The sequence below is a fragment of the Drosophila sechellia genome, chromosome 2R (assembly GCF_004382195.2).
Source record: "Drosophila sechellia strain sech25 chromosome 2R, ASM438219v1, whole genome shotgun sequence".
NCBI lineage: Eukaryota > Metazoa > Arthropoda > Insecta > Diptera > Drosophilidae > Drosophila > Drosophila sechellia.
This window is the reverse complement of record NC_045950.1, coordinates 6331966-6349890: the sequence shown is the minus strand read 5'-3', so window position 1 is coordinate 6349890 and position 17925 is coordinate 6331966. Positions and strand designations below refer to the sequence as shown.

Here is a 17925-nt window from a genome sequence, read left to right as displayed (position 1 = left end):
GTGATCGCTCTCACCAGTATTACGAAACACCACTTCCGACCGGAGTTATTTCGCCAGCAATTTTGCTCAAGTTTTTTGGTGCAATGCGAAATGCAACAAAAGTGATTGATGGCAATAGTAATATTCGAAGTAGAAACCGTATATTGATCGACCGACACTTACTGATTTTTTTTTTGCTTAGGCTAACATTTTGGCATAGCTTGTTCAAAATGCTCATATGACACACTTACTTAATCGTTCGTTCGTCGCACAGCACTTTGGATATACGAGGGCTAACAATATGCACTTGACGTGAGTTCTACTAACAACCAAATAATATCTCTAGTTTATTCATATATTTATTTAATGTAGGTAAAACATGTATAACTTGCTTTCTTGTAACTTTTTCTAACTTGGCTCACAGTTGAGTGGAATTGGAAATGTTGCTTTTGTGCGTTTTGTGTTCTTGGGGCCTTTTGAGGGGGTTCGGGACTGGCCGGGGGGCAAATTAAAACAATACGAAAAACGAATTGTATAGTTTCTTGATACCGGTGGTCTCGCGCTGACGATGGCTTCGAAGTAGGGTATTCTCGATTTTTAACAGCATCTTGGTCCGGAGGTACATATAGCTCGATTGCGACTGATATTCATTAGACATGCGTTGCAGTCGTATTTCAGATTTCTCCATTTATCGCTGAATTGGTTAGCCCGTGTTGCAAGTCTTGTCTTGGGTTGGTTCTACGGTACAGGTCTCACTCGCTGTGGTAAAACTTGTCACTGGCTGCGGCGACTTCTAGCTCTTTGTGCTGGTTGTTTGGACCACTGTCAGATGGCGACGGACATTATATAGCAGTTGTTTACGCTGGAATCGAATATATATGTGTGTATATTTTCACTGATAACAACTTCGCTTGCTTTCCATCTGCAGTTGGGGTTCTCTTTTGACTTTGGTTTCGACTGATTTCGCTGTTTGTTTGGTCACTGTCAGATATTCGGCATTCCAATTGGGCACTTTTGGGGGTTCGCTTCCAAAAAATTGCAACGGTGATTATGTAACTTTATTCGTAATACACTGTCAGAAGGCTGACATAATTTCGATCGTATTAGCAGTAGAATCTGATAGCGATTGTAGGGGTGGTTTCCTAGACTTTTTGCGATTTAACGATTGGATTTGGGCACAACTACTCGGTTTGCTCGACGATTTAGCTCTGGCTTGCACTGCTTTGCGACTTTACTGTGAAGTTGATTCGCTGGATTTGGTTTCTCTCTTATTTTTTTGTTTAGTATAGGTGTTATCGCGAAATTTACGTTTGTGTTGGGGTGTTATATATCAAGCGGGCGAGATGCCAGTTTCTTGGATCGTCACTTTTTATTGGGGCCTAATTTTTGCGGTGACTGCGAACAGGTTTTTTTCGGGGCTAATTATTCACAAATGCTCTCGGCTTTCATTAGACAAATTAGGCTGTTTTTGCAGCGACTTTAGTTTGTTTCACACGATTTAGCACTGTATTTACGACGAAGCGAAACGGAACGTTTTTTATCTGTGGATTCTGTTTCGCGATAACAATAACGGTACGATTCGGTGGGTGGTGATAACTTTTTCTGCCAATTCAATGGGTTATGGTTATATTTTACAGTTTTGGGTTTTCTTATTTTTGTGGCCGGACTAACTTGCGAGCGTGCTAGAGGAGCACTTTTAATCCGACGAAGCGAGGCTTCGAAAAGCCCAAAGAGACGAGCATTTTGTGCGGCAGAACCTTGGTCGAGCGGCAGCCAACGCGGACACGAGGTTAAAATATCAATGAGTTGTGTGAATTTTCGCCGTTAGCGGGAAACTACAGATACACCAGTTTCGGAATCAAAAAAGTACGAAAAAAGTCAAGAAACACAGAGCGTTCCAATCAAGACGACGTCGACGTTACAAACACAAGCAAAGATCGCGGTTCGCGGATCGCAGACGAGTGCGGCAATAACAACAAGTACTTGCGATTACGGAGGCGGAACGGGAGCAACTACGCTCACATTCACACTTTTCGGAATAATACCGACCCGAAGATTCAGATGCTGACAGCAAATTGATTCGGATGCTGCTGCTGCGCTGCTTTTCCTCTGCCGCCTGCTACCACTCTAATTGATTGTGGCAACAACAAAAGTGGCCGTTGTCTTCGTATTCATTGGAGTGCACACAGACACATGGACCACCTCTCTCTCCGGCAATTGAAAGGGCTTTGTATTGTTGTTGATGCTGGTGTTGTTGTTGTCGCTGCTGTTTTCGCTGCTACTGCTGCTGCTGCTGCTGAACTTGTTGCTCGACGTTCCGTTACTCTCAGTTCGAGTCCCAGCTGTTTTGCACGTTCTTTTGTGTGGCTGCGTTTCGCGGTGAATGGCAAGAAGCGGACTGCTACTACACAATAACAAGTTAATTAATTGAAGTTGTCGCTGTGCGGTTGGGGGGACTGTTTTCCTCAATTTGTTTGGCTATTTGTTGCTCCTGCAATTGAATTCAATCTTTCGCTGGCATTTGTGTATATCAATTAGTATTGTATTCCTTTTCGATTTAAGGCTGCGCGCGTCGATGACGTATTTGAATTTTGGCACGCACACTCAAAGACGCAAAGGCGAAAAGACCGAGATGAAAAAAGATTTCGGGGTCTCGCTTGTTACGCGCTTAGTAAGCTTTTCCGCTCGCTATAAACACTAGAAAAAGCGTCAACGTGTTAAAATTTTCTGCTGCCGTTGTTGTTGCTTTGCTGACGATGATGCTGTTGTTGTTGTTGTTGCTGTTGCTGTTGCTCTTTCAGATTAGTTTACACTCCCGCACTAAATCGCTGAACATGTGTTTTAACGCCGATGGTACGAAAAATACTGATTTGGTGAGCGAACGTCACAAAGCTAATATTAAAATAAATACACTAGCCCGTTATGTTTCTCTCTCTCTTTGCTCTCTCACTCTCGCTCCAAAAGAGCGTGGCGGTCGACCCGCAAATACAAATACCAATACCAAAGCCCCACTGTAAGGGTCATTCTGTGCACGTGTGTGTGTGCGTGCGTCTTTGTGGAATGCAAGTGAAACAAAGGCAAGGCTAATTTGCCGTGGCACGCACTATCCAGGCCAACTTATCTATTCACATTCCCGAAACAAGTATCCTTCCAGTTGATTGTTTCATAGGCTGACTTGCTTTTGTTGCTCTCTCACAAGACAAGGCGACAAAAATCGTAATGCTATTTATCAACAAGAACAGCTGTTGCCATTAGTCGCTGCCCCAAAGAGCACATTGCCTTTTTGTGTGGGCGTTCTTCTCTTCAGAGAGGCTCAGGGCGTCGATCTGTCGTTAGGGTGGACCTCTTCAGACTTGTAAAAATTATTACGGATCTGCGGAACTAACTCAACTTATATGTAAATTAATACAAACATTAAATAATATTATTAATGCTAATAGCCAAATAACTATTGGAAAGAAACTAAATTTATTACATTCCTTCATTCTTTCTTGAACGAAACACATTTATGTCAAAAAAGCTTATTGAATTAGTGTTGCTATTGATTTCATTTAAGCTTTTTAGCTTAAGGTCTAGTAACGGTATTCTAATAGCGACTAATTGTTATCATCCGATATAATTCATCTCAATCCCTAGATCGACGTGCTAAGCAAGGCCTTAATTGACAAAGCCATGTGCCGACTCGCCAAATTTTTGGGAATTGAACGGCTTTATTATAATTCTTTGTTGTAGTGCTTCCTTTTACAGTTCTTCAATTGAAGGCAATATTAAATATTTCTCAATTGTTTTTAAATTGCCATCAATAACGGGGTCCAAGTGAAATTAATTTATTTTGCACAATGAAAGTCAAGGCGCAATTGGCTGCAATAAAGTGGCGCGCCCCATCTGTCGCTTAGGGTTTTTGTAGACAAAAATTAGCATCATTTGGCTTAAAAATACTCTTTATGGGCATTGATTAAAACTGTCGGCGGCCATAAAGAAAAGTTAAGCCAAAATTATAAAGCGTAATATGAAGTGAATGGAGCTACAGGTCTGAAAATTAGCACGGAAATTAAATTAGTTAGCATCTAAGCTAGTTCGGGGTTAGCGTTTTGAATCGGTCCAGAAGCGTTTGACAGCGTCAGCATCAGATTATAAAATACTTGACCAAATGAAACAGAAAACCAATAATTATATCTAAAGTACTAAGCCCTATTAAGTTAAGCTTTAACTTAAAATATAGTTTTAATCTAAATAAATTTGAAACACTCCGATCGCATATATTATTATATAGTCATATTGGAATTATGGAGTGGTTTAAAAATAAATACAAAATTAATTTTCTTCATAAAAAAGCATGCAATTAATTAACGCAGATATATAAGATAGTTCGTTCAAAAAATTGTTACCCTTACAGTTCATAGCTATAAACAGTTTTTGTGGCGGAGTCCCCCCACTATTTACTTTTTGTTTAAAGCCTTTATTTTGCACTTGGCCATACTGCAAAAGTTCAAAACCGGAGCTAGTAACTTTGGTTCTGTAAATGTAAAACGTTCTACTACAAAAATATTGGAACTGCCCTCTAAATCGTAACTAGTAATATTAGTTTAACGTTATAATTTATTGGATAAGTATGTGTTTTACAAACGCCATAAACTTTCGTTCCGTGTGAACCTATCGTTCTTCGATGACAGAAGGCGCGATTTGTCTGAACCTATCGACGTCCATCGATACCAAAGTTTGTTTATCATTGTTATTCGGCACTTTGACCATCAACATGAGCTCCATCAAGGTAAGTATATATGTAATTCGGGTCAGGAAACTTGCTTCCATGTTAATGTGCAGATCGAATTTGCAGTGCAGATGCGAAGAGGTGACGAATCCTATGCCGGTGCCCTCCGTTCGGCGCTGGATGGGGTCGGCCAGGTGGAAATTGACGCCCAGGAAGGTCGAGTGATAATCCAGACCCAACGACCTTGGTCAGAGATTCAGGACAAGATAGAAGCCACAGGTGTACGGGCCGTACTCTCCGGATTCGGCGGCCAGTCGGCGGTAGTCCTCATTAACACAACAGGAAGTGTAGTGGACAAGACACCAATCCAGGGAGTTGTGCGGTTTAGCACCATTACCGCAGACAAGGATCCTGGAGTGGTGGTGGATGGCGTTGTGGACGGTCTATCGCCTGGACTGCACGGATTGCACATTCACGAGAGTGGTGACACTTCCGCAGGTTGCTCGTCGGTCGGAGATCACTACAATCCCCGCCAGTCGCCACATGGAAGCCCTGCAGGCGCGGCAGAGGAGCGGCACGCCGGAGATCTGGGCAACATTCGAGCGGATGAAAACGGCAGGGCCACCTTTAGATTTGTGGATCCAGTGCTAGAGGTCTGGGACATAATCGGGAGGGCTGTCGTTCTAACAGCCAACGCCGATGACCTAGGACGCGGGGGCAATGATCAGAGCCTGATTGACGGCAACTCTGGGGAGAGGTATGTAAATATGCCCCACATTTAGATTGATCATTGATTTTTATAACTCTTTTCCCACTAGGATTGCGTGTGGTATAATTGCTCGTTCGGCGGGCATCTTGGAAAACTTTAAGAGAATCTGTGCATGCGATGGGGTCACCCTTTGGGATGAACGCAATAAGCCACTGGCTGGCAAGGAGCGCTCACAAAAGCTGTAAACTTGTTTCCATATTTGACCTTGTAAATAAAATTATCTTATCTTTAGGTGTCTCTTTCCACATTTTGTTCTAGAAATTTCTGTCTACAAAGTCCATAGAACATCCATTCTCGTTCGGTAATTAAAATTAGAATACTAAAAACCACATTCGCAGCAGTTGATTTTAATGTTTTTAAAGTTTTATTTAAAATATTTCTTTGCTGTTTTTATTTTTGTTTTTCTTAGTTAAAATTAATTTGCTTTTTAATTATTATTATCTGTTTTGCTTTGCCAATAACTGCCAGATTTGTGTGATGTTCGTGTAAAGTGGTGGTTAACTACAATTGGTTTTTACGGGGCGTTAAAACCGAAGAACATACAGACACTTGTTGTACGTGATAATAATAATAATAATGAATAATATTCGAAATGCCTAATGCATTTGACATTAATAGATATATGTGTATATATTAATTTGATTCCTCCGTTAACACTACGGCGCATGCCCCGATCCCTAACCCACATCCGTGGGGTCAGGTGAACGACGGCATGCACGCTTTATATGTAAATAAGTGGTAAAAAATATGTAAACTGTATATGCGTAGGTCCTAATGCTTATTTACTGCGTTTGCCGGGCGTATTTACATATCTGTTGGCCTTTTGTACTCTACGTGCTTTCTTCGCCTCCTCCGGCTCCTCGAGAGCCTCCGATCCGAGCGTCGCATTGTCCGTTGTCGCAGCCACCCCCAGATTCTGGGACACAGGACTGACAATCACGCCGCCGCGCTGATGATTGCCATAAAACAGTTTTGGGGAGTAACCTCCCGCAGCTTTGGCAGCTCCTGCATTTCCGGTGGCCATCGGCTGCGATTGGGACTGGGCAACCTCAGCTGCCTTCGAGGTGGACGCTATGGCATTGGACTGGCTCTCTGATGGCATCTTGCGCTTAAGATTCTTGGCTGCGGTGCTAACGGCCAGCAGCTTGGCCGTGGTGGACTCATCCGGCGAGGCAAACTCCTTTAGCTCGCCCACACCAACATCGCTCTCGGTATCCACATCTTCGTTGATGATAATAAAGTGCTCGGGATCCACACCCTGGTTGACCAGCGCTTGAAAATCCTCAGGCGGCACCACAGGCGCCACCTTTTGATTGCACGAACTGCATACGGCAGGGATGGCCGGACTCTTCGAACGCCAGAACTGCAGCTCTGTCTTGCACTTGTTGAGCTCCTGCAAGGAAAGTAAATCAATGCCAATCAATAGAATGCCGAGCTTCGACTCACCTGCAAAAGGGTGGAGAACTTGCGAGACATCTCCTCGTTCTTTTTGTCGTTTTCGTCCAGACGATTGGCATACTCCAGCGTCTGTTTCTGCTGCTCCGAGATGAGATTTGATTGCTCAGCCAGTTGCTTGCTCTGCTCGGCGGCCTTGCGCTTGCAGGTGCGAAGCTCGGTGCGCAGCACCGATAGCTGGTTATTGTACATCTTCATGCCCTGCTTGATCTTGCGGATGCCCTTGCGGAGCACCATGTGGTTCTGAGGCGGCGAGTTGCTGGCGCTGTCTTCGAGATCTGAACTGATGGCAAGCGTGGCTGTTGGTTTGGAAATGCAGCTTAGTTTGTTGTCGCCAAGGAAAGATCAAAGCACTTACGTCGCTTAGTTGTGGTGGGCAGCGTATAGAAGTCCTTGTTGAAATACGCCAGCCCCGGTAGCGTGGCCTCGATGCGGTCCTTAAAGTATTCCATGGCCATAGTGGAGAGATCGAAGAGCTCGTCGGTAACCCGATAAGGTCGCTGCAGCCTGGGCGTAATACTGATATAATTGAGAATCGCCTGGACTTCGTCTAGTATCTGGAAATGAACAACCTTCTTATTAGCGCTTGTAGGGTTCGGGTTTGCTATTCACTGCACTTACGGCTCCCGGAAAGAAGCAACAGTGGCCCCGCTCGATGTGCTTGCCCATGGACATCTGGAGCAGGGATAGACGCATGTAGCATGTCTCGATGATGTCGCACTCGCAGGCCAACGGATGATTACGACGGTGGGACTCCCGGCGCGGCATGCTGGCCTTGATCGCCTGGAAGCGGCTCAACGTGGTCTTGATCTGCTTGGAGAAGGCTGTGTTCAGCATGGCCATGCAAATGTCGTTTATGCGGTGCGACACCTGCGAGTATGCATATCCGGGATTCAAGTTAATAGGGGGTAGTAAAACAGCTAAAAATGTGTCGTGCTTTGGGCTAAGCTCAGATTCCGACTTCTTTTTTCGGCTGCTGTGCCCGCATTCATCCACGAGCTAGTGGTTCTGCCTGTTATTAAATTATATCAGATTACATTTGTCTCCGCTACCTACGACATATAACCGTGCATACATACACAACGAATTGTGGATGGGAGACGCGGGTGCAGGCAAAAAATGCCAACGAGCAACAAACAACGAAGTGTAGTTACCCTCTGAACCTTGAACTTAAGCTGTTCTTTGAAAGTATTCCTGGAATTTTTTTTAACCTATTCTGTCTTGATTTTAAATGTGTGATATTTCTATAATTGGTATATTTTGTTTGATAAGTAGAATGAATATTAAATATTCATAAATGTTTATCTCTTTATTTGAAAGTGTATAATCCTTCAACTGGCTGGTTCTATATTCACTTTAATGCTTTCTGTGTAGAGCAAGTTGTTTATTTAAAAAAAAGTTAATGAACACATCCATTACCTTGCGTTTTTAAAGCCGCTAAATCTAAAAAATGTAATACATTTACTCATACCCCCAACCGAAGCCAAGATTCCAAGTGCTTCGCTAAAAATAAGCATTCGCAAATGCATGTGCCCTCGTGACAAAGTTTTAATTGCCTCCTGCCAAGGGAAATCCGAAATCCGTTGAGGAAAGTGCAACGCATGGCGCAAAATAATGCTCATAACAGCAGAGCGGCAGAATACACCTTATACATATCAGAAGAGGCATACAAGTGCAGGTAGTTTGTTGGTTGGATAACCCAGCCGTACCACGCTTGCACTTGGGCAAATTGCTTTTTATTGATTTAATAGCCAGCGCTTTGGGTGGAACAGAGGGGCAGCAGTGCACTTACCAATCTGAGATTTGAAACTTTCTTGTAGTCCACGTAGGTGAGGATCTTCTCAATCAGCTCGTTGGGAAGATCGTACAGGCTGAGTGCGCTGGTGGTGGCGGTGGCAGTCGGTGGACGCTGCCGTTGCATCTGCATGGTGTACGAGTGGTGGCGAGTCACCGCGCTGGGGGACTCGGCCAGGCTGCCCGCCGAGACGACGCGATAAGAACTATGGGCCTGGTGACCCTGATAGCTGGTGGTTCGCCGCAGGACGGAGGAACGGTTTGCTGTAGACTCGGGGGGCTCTTGTACTCCAGTTCCCGATCCGGATGCCACTGCTGATCCGGAAGCTATTCCCGGTCCAGATGCAGATCCCGAACCCGCACCCCCGAACGGCAAGACCCCCTCCGAAGCGGACGTACCGCCTCCACTGCACATTTGGCGGGTGGACACCATTTCCTTCTGCTTCCAGTGGCGTTTCGGTGCTAAATGGACAGAATTCGTTTGCAGCAGCGTTTTGAAGTTGCTGCAATAGCGGAACACACACAGAAAACAACGTATATACTTATTAATTCGACTATATGCATATATATGTAGCGTCTCTATGCTGTTTTTTCTCCCCCCTTTCGAAATTTCTTTAAAATTTTGTGCTACGCACTTTGCGACTCGATTTCGAGATGGCTTCGTACCCGTTTTAGTAAATGGAACTAGTGCGATTGCATTGTTTTTGGACGCGCTTCACCGTGGTCCAATATGTCTAGTTCTTTGAGACGCAGTTTAACCAAACTGACTTCCACTTTAACGCAGTTTTTCACAATTAAAACTACATACACAATCCGTGGCAAAAAAAAGTCAAAGTGTCTAGGGCTGCAAGCGCATTGATGGCACCGACAATCGATTGCGCCGATAGTTTGCAAGCAGTGAAGTTGCTGCAGGAACATCGATTGTTATAGGACGGTTCCACTGAAACAATGCTGTTCCAACTGCGCCCAGCTAACCATTTCAAAAATTAAATGTTTTTTTCTTAACCAAAACTGAAATTCAAGCTCAATTCCCACATACCACTGAACAAATAGAAAACAAATAGCAAATAAATTGTGCCAACAGGTGTTTGAATATGTATTTAGCACGTCGTTACAAATAGATCATTGCTTCGTTCGATAACAATACTCGAAAAACAGTTTGCAGATAGAATTTGTTCCTTTGACTGGGTAATTTGTCTAAATACTTTAACATTTAATTTAGTTGGGCTGAAGAACCAACAACTACGATAACATACGAAACGTTTTCCGCTAATAGGTCGCCAGACTCTTCGGAACGGCTGCAATGTAGAATGAACTATTAACGTTATTCAGTAATCGAGATTCAAAATTCAAGAATACACGATATTTGGCAAAATCATAAGAAAGAATCGACTGTCGAGCAATATAAATAAGTTATGTATTTGTGCGTTTTTTATGCGTCTGTAGATGATGAAATACTTTCGTATGTGCTTCTGTCATGGGCCTCTTCGTCTGATCTTGGTCAAAACCATAAAACGGATCGGATGCCGTGCCAAAACAACTTAAAAAGCGAACACAGAGACTGATTCGAGGGTGCGGATATTTGGACATTGATGCTTCGATGCAGCGATGGTGGTGGTAAGCGGAAGTGGGGATCAGAGTCCGGATCCGAGTCCGCTTAGGCGACGGCGTCGGTGTCACACTCCTCCTCGACGGTGATGTACATACCCTCCTCCTCGTAGGCGGAATCGTGCTTGGCCAGGATGCGCAGCAGGGGACGCAGGCGCAGCCACCACTGCTTCTTCGGGATGCGTTGACTGGAAGAAGAGTGTGTTATGTGGGTTTGTGGTGGCCATCGGGTTAAACTTACTCAAAGTTCGTCTCGGCAATGAGGTCGACCAGTGGTGAGAAGCGGTACTGCCGCGACACGATTCCCAGCAGCGTGGCGGTGTCCGGGGACTTGCAGTTGACCACTCCGTTGGCGTCTATGTTCGCCTTGATCTGGGTGGCCAGCCAGTCGACACACTTAGCGGCCATTTTGGTGCCCATGTTGCGGTCGAAGGGAGTGGGTGAGCCGCCCTGCTGCATGTGACCCAAGATGTTCATCCGGCAGGTGAAGAGGCCCTTGCCCTCCTCCGAGTACAGGCGGTAAATGAAGTCCGTGCTGTAGTTCTCACTAGCCTTCTCGTTTCGCAGGATCAGACCGCGGGAGACGCCCTCGGCCATCTTGGAGGCCATGTGATAGACATCCTGCTGCAGGTCCTTGATGGAGAACTTCTCCTCGTAGATGTAGGCGGCATCAGCTCCACCGGCCAAACCGGCCAGGGTGGCCAAATAGCCACAGTAGCCACCCATCGTCTCGATGACGAACACTCGGCGCTTGGTGCCCTGGGCCGACTGACGGATACGGTCGCAAATCTCCGTAATCTCATTTAAACCGGTGTCACATCCCAGTGAAAATTCTGTGCCGGGCACATTGTTCGAGATCGTCGATGGAATAACCACAATGGGGATGCAGAACTGCGGGTAGTTGTCCCGCTGATCGGCGATCTGTCCGGCGGCATGGTAACTCTCAAAGCCACCGATGATCAGGAGACCCTGGATCTTGAACTCCTTGAGACGAGCAGCGATCTCCTTGAACTTGCCCTCAGGCAGTGTGCGTTTGGTGCCCAAGTAGGCGCCACCCTGACCAACCCATCCTGAGACATCGGACCTGAAATTGCATTGTGTTAAGCTCAGATTCAGAGTGATCCCTCGTCGGATTACTTACCATCCCAGCTCGCGGACATTTCCGGCAATCAGGCCCTCGACACCGTCGTTGATTCCATAAACCACATCACCGCGGTAGATGGCATTGCGCACGAAGCTGCGCACAGCTGCATTCATACCGCAAGCCGGAGCACCAATGTGCATCACAGCTAGGCGGTAACCCTCGATTCCCTTGCCATCGGCGTCGAAGTTCTCCTTGGGCGGCTTCAAGCGCGTCAGCATCTTGTAGGTCTCCAGATTCCGCTCGAAGGAGCGTCCGCGCAGCTTGACAGCATCCGCCCAGCGTTTCTCCGCCATGGCCTTGGCCACAGCCTGGGTGCGCTCCACGCACTCCATCAGCGGCACGCGAACCGCCTGGTTGCCGTCCAGAGAGATGACCACTGGCACCGAGTCCTTGGTGGCCTCCATCAGGGCCAAAGTGGCCTCAGCTCCCATGCGGCAAGCCTGTGAGAGGGGAAGAAGCATTAACTCTCAAGTCAAAAATTGTTGAATCATATCTAAAAAATATATCTTATGATGCTAACTTTAGATTTACAGAGCTTCTTATTATAAGCGTTTAAAAGTATGCTACAAAAATATAACTAAGGGGAATGAAAAAGTAGGTAGCTTTGTAAATTACTAAAAATTAAATTTGTAGGTCATCTTCGGATAAATACTCACCAAAATACGATCGAAGGCACTGGGATTGCCACCGCGCTGCACGTGACCCAAGACAGTGATGCGGGCATCGTGCTTCAGACGCTCGTCGATCACATTCTTCACATCCTCGGCTGTGATGGGATGACCCTCGCGATCCATGGCTCCCTCGGCCACGATCACGATGTTCAGACGCTGGCCAGCAGATCGCTCCTGTTGGTCAATGGTGAAGGTATTCAGTTAGGTACATATGTATGCAAGATGCTTATCGTGGATGATACAGAAACTACAAAAGCACAAACGAATTATGAAGAGGCATGATGAGTAGACATCATCATAACAAAAAAATGTAGTTTACATATGCTTTTACGATTTACGATGTTGAAAGAGTGTGTCACCTTATGTGTATAAGCAAGCGAATGAGTGCAGTGCGTTTCATAAAGTTAGCTCGAGTTATTCTGCGATATTTATGTATTTCAGTTTGAATCATTCACGTTCTTTTCAATGTATTTAAGTATTGAAATCAGTTTCAAAACTTTGAAATGCACTGCAGCTGAATAGGTGTTTTGAAATATGAAGAATGGACGCACAAGTCAAAGTCGATGAATAAAACATTGATGAAGATTTACAGATCGATTAAACGAGGATGGACGTTAGTGGATTTGGGAAAGTTAGTAAGGGAACTCAGTGAGATCATCGTGAGTACATAGAACAGAGACCCAATACCCAAACAAGTAAATCAAATAGCTGTTAAAGCTGTTTATCGCCATGGAAATTTCGGCACATCGAATAGGCCAAGAACAATTCAAAAATTTGACAAAAGAGTAACTAGAAATTAATTGGATAGCGAAGGACTCTGGACCTGACCTGGTGGAGCTTGACACAGATCTCGTCCTTCCAATTGACTGACACCGGCTCCTCGGGTATGAACATAAAATCAGCCTCTGTGGCTATGGCTGCCGATATGGCTAAGTAACTAAAAAACAAGAGATTAAAGTACAAAAATAAAAGATGGTTCACAAATGTCGGGGAGATAATTATCCGGGGGATTGGGAGTATCTGGGGTAAACTTAAGATTAGTTACAATATGATTTTGGTATGCTGGTACAGACAACAACTGTGCGTAATTCATTCCGTATCTCCGGTTTGTGTTTAAAGATACATTCGTGTGCAGTAAGCAGAAAATAAGATCAAGCTTTTATGGCTCTTTGTGTCGCTCTTAAAATGTGTCTTTAAAAAAATGGTGTACTTAGAAGTACAGGTGTACTACTTAAGCATCAAGCAACGACAACTGCACTGAAGTATAAAACTCTATCTAAAACAGGAATATTATCTCGACAGCTAACTTGTTATTAAAAAATTAAATTATAACTATATCAATAAGAATAATATTTTAAAATCCTATACAAGCTGTCGAGAACATATTTCCGATGCTGTTGCGACTTTTCGCAATGCTGATAGAATGGAAATGGAGCTGCATCTTGCCTGGGCCAGCTGAGAGCAGAGCCTGTCTGGCCAATCGACCTTGGGCGGCATTTCGGGAATGAATATGAAATCCGCCTCGCACGCCAGTCCGCCCACTAGAGCTAAATAGCTGCAAAAATATATATTATAAAATATTAGTCAAAAGGGGGATGGGATTTTGGAGGAGATGGGAATCGATCGACATAGTACTGCGGCCATAGAAACAGAAATGTGCGAAATGAGTCGACGACATTCAACAGATTTCCGTCTTGGGCTTGCCTGTTCCAATTTAAGGACAAGTCGATCGGGCCAATCGGCCTGCGGAGGAGACTCGGGCAGAAAGACGTAGTCTGCCTCGGAGATAATGCCAGCTACCACCGAAAGATAGCTAGAGATAGTCGTTCCAGGCATTAGCTAAAATCCCAATTAATCACTGACACTTAGGCTAATACAGAGGCAGCCCAACTTTGCTCGCAAATATCCGCTCAGAGATCAACTTACCCGCAATGACGACCCATGACCTCCATGATGAAGGTGCGCTGATGGGAGTAGGCGGTACTGGAGATGGCATCGATGGCCTCGATGATGCGATGCAGTGCCGTATCCGTGCCGATGGTCATGTCCGTGCCGCAAAAATCGTTATCGATGGAGCCCACCTACAAAAAGATTCATCCATAAGTAAATATATCCAAGGAGAAATCTGTGTTGCATACCAATCCAACGATGTGCAGGACATTGAACTTCTCCTGCTGCTCGGTGGTAATGGTCTTGTTCTTGACCAGCTCGTCCAGCAGGCTGGACCACTCCTGTCGGAACAGATTGGCGCCCGTAAGGGAGCCATCACCTCCGATGACCACCAGATTGGTGATTCCTCGCTGAATCAGGTTGTTAGCGGCTTTCAAGCGACCCTGACGCTCACGGAAGTCCTGGCAACGGGCGGAGCCAATGATGGTGCCACCACGATGGATAATGGATGAGACTGAGGCCCAGTTGGCTTCCTGGATGCAGTCGCCTCCATCCACCATGCCCTGGTAGCCTTCACGGATGAAGTAGACCTTGCCGGAGATAAACACGAAACAATTGTAGATATGGTGTAAACCAGAATAGAGTTTGGTATCTTCATGGCGCTTGACATCATTAGCACAATTAAAAATTAATCACCGAATTTGAGTGTAAATTAATTTAATTTCATTTTCACTCTTCCAAAATCGTAATATTTTAATTGGAAGCATAAAAGAACAGACAATAGAAATATAATTATACATTTTAATAGCCTTAAAAAAAATATACTTTTTTGTATATCTTTTATAACTTTTCCTGAATAAGTTTAAGTTTTAAACATCAAAGCATTTGCATATTCAAAATACCGTTACAGGTAATTACAATGTAATCGATGTTAAATCGATACTTTTTAAGCAACTCACATAACCAAGAATTCAAATTTTATAACGCTCTTAATTTGAAAAGTGAAAAAATAACATAAACAATAATGATGCCAAGGCACTTGTAGATTAAAAACTAAGGTTAGGTTACTTGAACTGATTAGGAAGCATTTGAACAGAAATTTGTTTAGCATACTCATGATATATTTATTAATTTCGTTCAATTTATAGAACATATCAAGCGATGTCATGCAAACCGTGGCAATAACTCTACTTTTATTGACCCCCAAGAAATTGAAATCAAATGAATAGATTTTAATCAATTTAAATTGGCTAACAATTGACACATTTTTTGCATATTTTCGAGGGCCCAACAGCCAGAAGTTCCCTACTACATTAAAGAACTCATTTAAATATACCGAATAGAAACCAAGAGCGACAACAAAAACGAAACAAATTAGCCGAAATCGAAATCGCATGTGAGGGGCCCGAAAATAAACCCAATGTCAATGTGCATGTACACATATATTCTTGAATTTCTTTTCGCACCGATTGGAGATTATCTAACTGGCTTTGCGGCCCAATAGTCGTGGTTCAACGGCTGCTGATAAGCAAATTACCAGGTGTTTTACGTAAATTTCTGGGTTCACATGGGTTTGTTGCCTGTGCTCGGGGGTTGGGGTCACCGGACGCGATGCTGCGTGGGCGGAAAGTACTTGACAGAGGTCACCAACTCACCTTGCAGCCCAAATAGATGGCCATACGCACACAGGCTCGCACGGCGGCATTCATGCCCTGGGAATCCCCGCCGCTGGTGAAGACCGCCAGTCCTTTGTCCTTCTGCGAGCCGCGGGCCAGGAATCGTTGATTAATCTCGGAATTCATTTTTCAATCTTTTGCACTATATGTAAATCTAACTGGGATCGTAACGGATATCGCACAATGCACACACTATGAACCACTATTGTACTCGGTAGGGAGTTTCCCTGTTCTGCAACTATGCGAGCTGCGCCGCTGGAGCTGGGTTATATCCAAGTGGGCTATAAATACTACTACTGCTCCTTGCCGTGGCTTTTCAGTTACTAGCAATATGTACGCTCGCAGGCGGTATTCACAAGTTTCGCTTTTGCTTTTGACGTTTCAAGGTGACCTTCAGGCCAGAGACGCATACACAACACACACGGACACACGCACACAGCCACGGGCTTTCTGTAAGTGCGTACTGATGCAATGCAAACTTCGGATGGCTAAATCCGCCCAAGAGTTCGCTCAAACGCGATTGCCCTAACTTCGTTTGATTTAGGTGGAAAATCTGATGATTCTGTCTGTTATGACCGGACTTTTCGCGACTAGCAACGAGCGGAAAATAGCGTTTAACCAATTTGTTTACGTTCGACCCACAATCGTTCAGCTGTTGATCAGCTGGTTATCACTGGGCGAGTAAAAGCTTTCGCGAGCTTTTACTCGCGAGGAATGGGGAAATTCGGGAGCGGTCATCGGTTGTGTGTGGGTGCGATAGCCGTTATCGTTATCGTTGATATAAACCGTTATTCTGATATTCAAGAAACCGGAAAATACAACCTCAGATTGGAAAATTAAACGCCAATTATTATGCTATACGTGAGTATCTCAAGTATTAAACTGATCTACTCTATCTACTATCCGCGTAAAGTAACGAAATGTAACGGCTTTTATGGCTGAATATTAGAGCTAGTTTAAATGCGTAATTATTCGAAAACTGTAAAAAGCGAGAAAAACTTACAAAAGGCTTGACTGGATGTACAAAATCAATAACATCCTGCATGGTTCTTAAACACTTTCGCAGCTCATCCACCGTTTTGCCACATTTCTTTTTTGGAGCACGCTTTTTCTTTTTCATAGCATTTTTTTCAGAATAGTTCTTAGCATTGAGAAATCCGCTGTGCAGATTGTTTATTGGTTTTCCACATCGTTGCGCAGACTTGTCTTTTTTTTTGTTTTTATCACCAGGACTGTCATTCTTTTTATCACCAGAATCACTGCGCAACTTTATAACATGTCGTTTGCAATTAAATTTTACACTTAAAAGATTACTTCCTCTAAGCATATAAAAGGATGAAGTGTTATTATATAAAGTAAAACTATATAAGCACATACGAAATATCTCGAGGACTACACAAATGAAGACTTCGTGTGCATTGGAATCCGATGTTTGGAAATGTGAGCTAAAGTAAAACGAAGTCTTATAAATTGATAAGATTTAAATTAAATTTTTACCTTTTGCCTAATCGGAGGTGTTTTGTTTGAGATTTGTAATCGAAATGTTGAAGGCCCATGAAAATGGCGGCATTTAGGTATCCGTCCATTGATTTCCAAAAATCTCCAACCAATCGAAAAGCTTATAAGTGGGTATAGTGAATAAATCAAATTCAGACAGCAACTTACAAGGGTTTTAATTTGGTAAATACTCGAAATTTTATTGAATGCATGCCAAACCAAATTTTGTTTCTAAATATTGAACATTTTTATTAGATTACCAATTTTTCTGATTTTCTGAACTCAGTTTTTAGTGATTTTTGACAGTTTAGCTAATGTTACTACGATCCACAAATATTTGAATAAAAACTCATTTTGTTGGTTTTTGTATTATTTATTTAATTTTTTGTTTTTTTTTTGTTGGTAATTAAGAAACTGTAATTTCAATAAACTTAAATATTCCACTCATACATCAATCTTTGCCTCTGTTATATGCATACAATTTACGCCTACACCCGGTTTAATTTTCATCTGGTTGTTATTATTTTTCGGTTTCATGAATGTATTGCAGTTTCACAATATTATTATTTTATATGTTCTGGGATTTGACTTATTAGCGTTGCGGCAAAAGTGTTTCTTTTATTTAAATATATATATTTTTTTGTTTTCTTTTTTTTATATTCCTCACATTCATAATATAGCGATAAATTCAATTGCGAAAATATACATTTACTTTTATCATACATACATAT

At 43.5% G+C, this 17925-nt stretch overlaps 4 protein-coding genes across 11 annotated transcripts; 1 reads left to right on the top strand and 3 right to left on the bottom strand.

Annotated features, from left to right (window-relative positions):
• Positions 1-472: 472 nt before the first annotated feature.
• On the bottom strand, positions 473-2841 carry LOC116800657. The gene has a single exon (XM_032716815.1). It carries the CDS (start codon positions 665-667, stop codon positions 488-490), a length of 180 nt encoding a protein of 59 aa, XP_032572706.1. The 5' UTR covers positions 668-2841; the 3' UTR covers positions 473-487.
• A 1801-nt stretch (positions 2842-4642) lies between these two features.
• LOC6608466 (copper chaperone for superoxide dismutase) lies at positions 4643-5788 on the top strand. Of its 2 annotated transcripts, none has more exons than XM_002033164.2 (3): positions 4643-4750; positions 4804-5447; positions 5509-5788. In XM_002033164.2, exons 1-3 carry the CDS (start codon positions 4646-4648, stop codon positions 5642-5644), a joined length of 885 nt encoding a protein of 294 aa, XP_002033200.2. In that variant the 5' UTR covers positions 4643-4645; the 3' UTR covers positions 5645-5788. The 2 variants fall into 2 exon arrangements, with proteins under 2 accessions (XP_002033200.2, XP_032572705.1); XM_032716814.1 differs by having other exon boundaries at positions 4698-4750; positions 4817-5447.
• A 55-nt stretch (positions 5789-5843) lies between these two features.
• LOC6608465 lies at positions 5844-9550 on the bottom strand. Of its 2 annotated transcripts, none has more exons than XM_032716813.1 (6): positions 9344-9550; positions 8707-9211; positions 7536-7784; positions 7273-7471; positions 6906-7213; positions 5844-6852 (listed from the first exon to the last, which is right to left on the bottom strand). In XM_032716813.1, the coding sequence occupies exons 2-6, from the start codon at positions 9139-9141 to the stop codon at positions 6238-6240; spliced, it is 1806 nt and encodes a 601-aa protein (XP_032572704.1). In that variant the 5' UTR covers positions 9142-9211; positions 9344-9550; the 3' UTR covers positions 5844-6237. The 2 variants fall into 2 exon arrangements, with proteins under 2 accessions (XP_032572704.1, XP_002033199.1); XM_002033163.2 differs by having other exon boundaries at positions 9375-9550.
• Positions 9551-9776: 226 nt separating this feature from the next.
• On the bottom strand, positions 9777-17459 carry LOC6608464 (ATP-dependent 6-phosphofructokinase). 6 transcript variants are annotated; one of them, XM_032716418.1, is made up of 12 exons: positions 17363-17459; positions 17195-17297; positions 17075-17142; positions 16701-17016; positions 15677-15778; positions 14270-14611; positions 14058-14212; positions 13836-13944; positions 12117-12305; positions 11458-11900; positions 10558-11400; positions 9777-10504 (listed from the first exon to the last, which is right to left on the bottom strand). In XM_032716418.1, exons 1-12 carry the CDS (start codon positions 17404-17406, stop codon positions 10366-10368), a joined length of 2853 nt encoding a protein of 950 aa, XP_032572309.1. In that variant the 5' UTR covers positions 17407-17459; the 3' UTR covers positions 9777-10365. The 6 variants fall into 6 exon arrangements, with proteins under 6 accessions (XP_032572309.1, XP_002033198.1, XP_032572308.1 ...); XM_002033162.2 differs by lacking the exon at positions 13836-13944 and adding an exon at positions 13578-13686 and having other exon boundaries at positions 17363-17457; XM_032716417.1 differs by lacking the exons at positions 13836-13944; positions 16701-17016; positions 17075-17142; positions 17195-17297; positions 17363-17459 and adding an exon at positions 12960-13068 and having other exon boundaries at positions 9777-10006; positions 10416-10504; positions 15677-16334.
• Positions 17460-17925: the final 466 nt, after the last annotated feature.